This window comes from Gavialis gangeticus, unplaced genomic scaffold (assembly GCF_001723915.1).
Source record: "Gavialis gangeticus isolate Ggan-Ray unplaced genomic scaffold, GavGan_comp1, whole genome shotgun sequence".
NCBI classification, from domain to species: domain Eukaryota; kingdom Metazoa; phylum Chordata; order Crocodylia; family Gavialidae; genus Gavialis; species Gavialis gangeticus.
The window spans coordinates 43,030,473-43,035,410 of NW_017728998.1; the positions used below are offsets into that span (position 1 = coordinate 43,030,473).

At 45.5% G+C, this 4,938-nt stretch overlaps 1 protein-coding gene across 2 annotated transcripts in view; it reads left to right on the top strand.

Moving 5' to 3' along the window:
- NUP93 (nucleoporin 93) overlaps window positions 1-4,938 on the top strand; it is a 185,258-nt gene that overhangs the window by 139,824 nt on the left and 40,496 nt on the right. For both annotated transcript variants that reach the window (XM_019505794.1, XM_019505795.1), the window contains exons 6-7: window positions 1,209-1,283; window positions 4,261-4,350. In XM_019505794.1, the coding sequence (XP_019361339.1) occupies window positions 1,209-1,283; window positions 4,261-4,350 (165 nt within the window). The remainder of the gene's footprint in view (window positions 1-1,208; window positions 1,284-4,260; window positions 4,351-4,938) is intronic.

The window sequence follows — 4,938 nt, forward strand, 5'->3', positions numbered from 1 at the left end:
CCCAGCTGGGCAGGGTGGGGCCTGGGATGGAACCACGAATGGCTCATCGGGGGGTGCGGGAGGGAGGCTGGCTCCCACCTCTGTGTACACCCCCAAGGTAGACATAGGGGGCATGTTCATTCCAGATCTGTGCACGGGGCGAGGGTGGGCTGCTGCTGCAGGCTGGGGCCAGGGGTGGTGCCAGGCTCTTCCTGGTGGAGGGGTTGGGCCGACACTGCTCTTGGGACAGGTGGTGTTGGCACTGGGAGGGGGAGTTCGGGGTGGGGTGCTACAGCAAATTCCGAGGTGGCTGCAGCCCACCCTGTAGCCCCGCCTCCCAGTGCTGCTGCTGCCCGCCCTAAGTGTAGCCCTGGCTCAACCCCCTGCTGGGAAGAGCCCAGTGCTGCCCCCAGCCCACAGTGGCAGCCTGCCCTTGCCCCAAGCACAGATCCAGGGGGCACACGCTCCCCCCCATGTCTCCCCTGGGGGTGAGCGCAGTGGCGGGAGCTGCCTCACTTTACTATGCCCCCCAGGCAAGCTGCAGCTCCATCCCATGCCCGCCCCGCCCCCGATGTACAGCACCTTCCCCTGTCCCAGCCCCACTCTCTCCCTCACTGTGAGGCCTCAATCTGGCCCTCCCCCCCATTTCCCTGTTCCCAACAGATTTACTAGCCGGACGCTGCTCTCCAAGCTTCTGGGCTGCACTCCTGCCCATTGGCATGTTGCAGCTGCATGCATACATGCAGCATTTATCAGTAACATCAGCCAAAAAAAGCCGATTGCCAGTGTCAATTTTCCTTTTATTGGTGTCAATATGATATGGACTGATGTGTCAGTGCACCTTTAATTTCTAAAGGGGTGATAGTTGGGGCAGGAGGGTTTCTGTCCATTTAGAAGCTAGTATTGTAATTTGGAGATTTCAAGCTATAGATTTGAAACCTTGAAGTATTGCAGTGAACGTTGGTGTGTGTTTTCTGTACTGTGAAAAATTCAGGAAGCTCTTGCTAAGCTTTCTGTATTGAGTGTTTTTGACTTCCAGGAATTTTGCTTTCCTGTGTTGTAAATAGACACAAGACAGTAGCAAAGGTGGTGTTTTCATGCATTGCATTATTTTGGTTTTATACATTGAGTATAGAGTGTCACAAATGGCCCAGGCTGGCAATACATGCTAACGAACTGTGATGGATTTAAACAGGTTTCTTAATCACTGCTGTTTTCTTGTTAAACAGCCCAGTTACGTCAGTGAATTGGGTCCTCCTGGTCGCAGCTCTTTGGACAATGTGGAGATGGCATATGCCCGACAAGTGAGTATGGTGGAAAGAAATGAAAAAGCCTTGATCATAAATTATATTTCCTATATGAAATAGACATGGAAAAAACCTTGGAAAATCCCTTGAGTGAAAGAAAAGGAAGTGTATCAGGTTATGTATGAAATTACTTGACTGGGGCTGAAAATACAGCTGGAAAAAGAAAATTAGCTTGATCCTTCTTTTCCAGAACTATATTTGCCTGTCTACCACAGAATTTGCAGCTAAGGCAAATAATAAATAGTGTGCATAATTATAGAAATCAACCATGATTATATAGCAAACTAAAATTCGTTTATCCTTTTTTATGTAAAACTTTTCATACTCATGGTACAATGTAGAAGTATTCAAGACTCTCGCATTTGATAGCTAAAAGAATTGAAAATCACCTTTTCCTGTTACGCAGTAGTAGGGAAAAAATATACTCAAATATTAATCCTGGTATTCACAGATTAATTCAGTTGATGCTTTGTGGTTCATTTGTCGGGTGGCATTAGAATTGATCTGAAAATTTTCAGAGGAAAATATTATATCTTTTTGTAACCAATGTGTTCTTTTTTTTAAATTATTCAGGGACTAAGGTTCTGATTGTTAGAAAAGTTGACAGCACAGTAAAAGATAGAGCTTGATTTCCCTGCTCCCCTCACATGCCCAAATTGTGTATCTGAAACTATGTGTGCAATTCCTTACCTTATTTGTGCATAGTCACCAAGACTGCATGCATGGGTCAGGCATTTGCACACCCAGGAAGTGAGTTATACATCTGCTTTACCATTTTTTTAAGAGTTGGCAATTGTATATGGAAATTGTTATGCATCAGTACTCACAGTTTTCTAATGTTGAGCCTGAAACACCCTTATTCATTTAATCACCATTTATATTGTTGTGAATATTAGGACTCGGCTAACTTACTATCTGCAGTGTTAACTAACGTTCACTGTTACAGTGTGGTTAAAACATGTTTTTAGATTCCAAAGTGATCATTCCTCTTTTTTTTTCCTTGGATTAGAGACTGCCTTTGCTCTAATAGTCTATAAATATAAGAGTAAGGTTAAATCAGTAGACCGAGATTTATAGATCCCCCTAGTGGAAAACCAAGGTTCTTAATTTCAAAGGTACTTTGAAGAAAAGGAGATTAAGGGGGTGGGGAAGTGTGGGGAAGAATTGGGGCGCAGAATAGCAGATTTCAAATTGTGTGAACGGCTGCCATAAAGAAGATGGAGAACAACTGTTCTCTCCTGCCACACAGGGCAAGACATGAAGTGATGGGTTTAGATTAAATCCCATCTAATTTACTGTAAGAAGTATAAGACAGTGGGAAAGAGCTGTGTGTGAAAATTGTGGAATTTCTTTCACTGAAGGTTTTTTGAGAAGAGGCTGGGTGAGCACCTGCCTGGGCTGGCTAGTGCATCTGTGCAGTGAGTTGGATTAGACCAGTGGTGCTCGAGCTTTTACAGTAGCAGGCTGAGTGTAACTGGGCTACATTATGGGCCACTGTTCCCCTCTGGTGCAGGGGGATGGTTTACCTCTGGTGAACAGTGCCTGATGTAGAAGGGAGGTGAGGGAGAGAGCTTACCTCCAATATGTAGTTCCTGCTTGTGGAGGGTTGGGGAGAGTAAGCAGTGCCTGCCATAGGGGATGGGAGGAAAGGGAGTGGGAATGAGCAGGGAAGACTACAGAGGGGATCACTGGCATGGTGCAGGACAGGGAAGGGGATGCAGTGGGCCTAACGGCTTGCTTTTGACACCTCTCTGTCCTCCCTCCCCTTCCCTTCCCCCCATACCATGGTTACTTTAAGGGTCAGGTCTGGCTTGCTGTTTCGTGTTTAGACAGTGCTGAAGTAAACAGTTCTTGAAGTCTATTCCAGCACTATGATTTGAAGCATCTGCTGGTACTGTGGATTTCAGCAGCAGAGTAGGGTGCTTATTATGACTGAAAATCAGATGCTTGATGCACATACTGTTTCAATATGATGGCCTTAGTGGTGAAGATCATTTTAATACATGGTAAGTCTTGATCTAGTATGTGAAGAACTGTTATCATGGAAATATGATGCAGTCGATTTAACTGACTCTGATACTGGAATGAAGTCAGGAAGCCAAACCTAGTAATGTAGTAAGGTATAGTGGGCAGCTGGGATCCTGAGCTGAGTCCCTTGCTTCTGTGCTAGGAAAACTGAGGAAGCAGTATATCCAGTCCTGGAGTGGTGGGGGGCACTTATCCCACTCCAGCATTGTCTTTCAGGCAGATGAAATGAAGGTTTTCAGAAGGAGCTGTGATGAGCCTCTTTCTGCTGGAAGGTCTTTAGATTGAGAACAAGTAGAAAGTAGCAAAGTCAACATAGCTAAAATGAAACCACAATTTTTAAAAAATGGGTGGCTAAGGCTTCTGAATCCTTATCAAACACTAAAATAAGTGGCTGAAGTCAATGGGGAAAAACATGAATATTGCTGTGCCTCAAGGATTTAGGAGATACAGATTTCTGCTATGTGTTTTTTCTCTTTCCTGTGTTTTAAAAACACTGTTGCAGCTAAGTTACTAATTTTATGGCTTGCAAAATTCTGTTTCTTCCTCTTCAACAGGAGCCACGATGTGCAGTAATAGTGAAATGTCACTGCTGTCTGATAGTCATGTATCTGCAAGCACTTTTTCCTCTTACAGTTAGTTGCAATTAGTCTGACATGGCAACCAGCACAATGTTCCGCCATGCAGAACACCTGAGTGATTGTATTGTTGTTGTCCTTCAGGGAGGCCTGGGGCCTTGGAGTACTGTGGAGGTGCACTTCATATTGCTGTCCACCACCCTCTGGTTTCCACACTGGAAGGACCTAATGTGACAGAGAAACTGGCTGAAGGCCCTGAAGGCCATCCATTCATGAAGCCTATTTCAGATTCTGCTGCCACAGCAGGGAAAGGTGGGTGGGGGAGGCAACCATATGTATGTTAATCTTGCTTATTTTTTGATGTGTTTCAGATTTATATTTATAATGAGAAGATAGTGAATGGACATCTGCAGCCTAACCTGGTAGACCTTTGTGCTGCTGTTGCAGAATTGGATGATAAGGTACTTCCAATAAGTTAACATAAGGAGATGTACTTAATCTGTTTTCAGCTGTGATTAGCAGCCTGCTGACATTGGTGAAAAAGTACTGCTATCACAGAAAAGTTGCCTGGCTTAACAGAAAATACAAAGCCAAGAACAGAGTCTTCCTCATAGTTTCATAGTTAGTTTCCTAGTTAGTAGGGTCGGAAGGGACTTGAGCAGATCATCAAGTCCGACCCCCTGCCATGGCAGGAAAGAGTACTGGGGTCAAACGACCCCAGCAAGGTGTTTGTCTAACCTTGTCTTAAAGACCCCCAAGGTAGAAGCCAGCACCACTTTGCTTGGAAGTTGGTTCCAAATCGTAGCTGCCCTGACAGTGAAGTAGCACCTCCTGATGTCTAATCTGAATTTACCCTCTGCCAGCTTGTGACCGTTATTTGTAGTCACTCCTGATAGTGCTTGGGGGAACAGGGACTCCCCCAGTGCCTGCTGGTCCCTTCTGACTAGTCTGTAGCACGCCACTAGATCCCCCCTCAGCCTTCTCTTGTGGAGGCTGAACAGGTTCAGGTCCCGTACCCTGTCCTCCTAGGGCCTGCCCTGTTCCCCCGT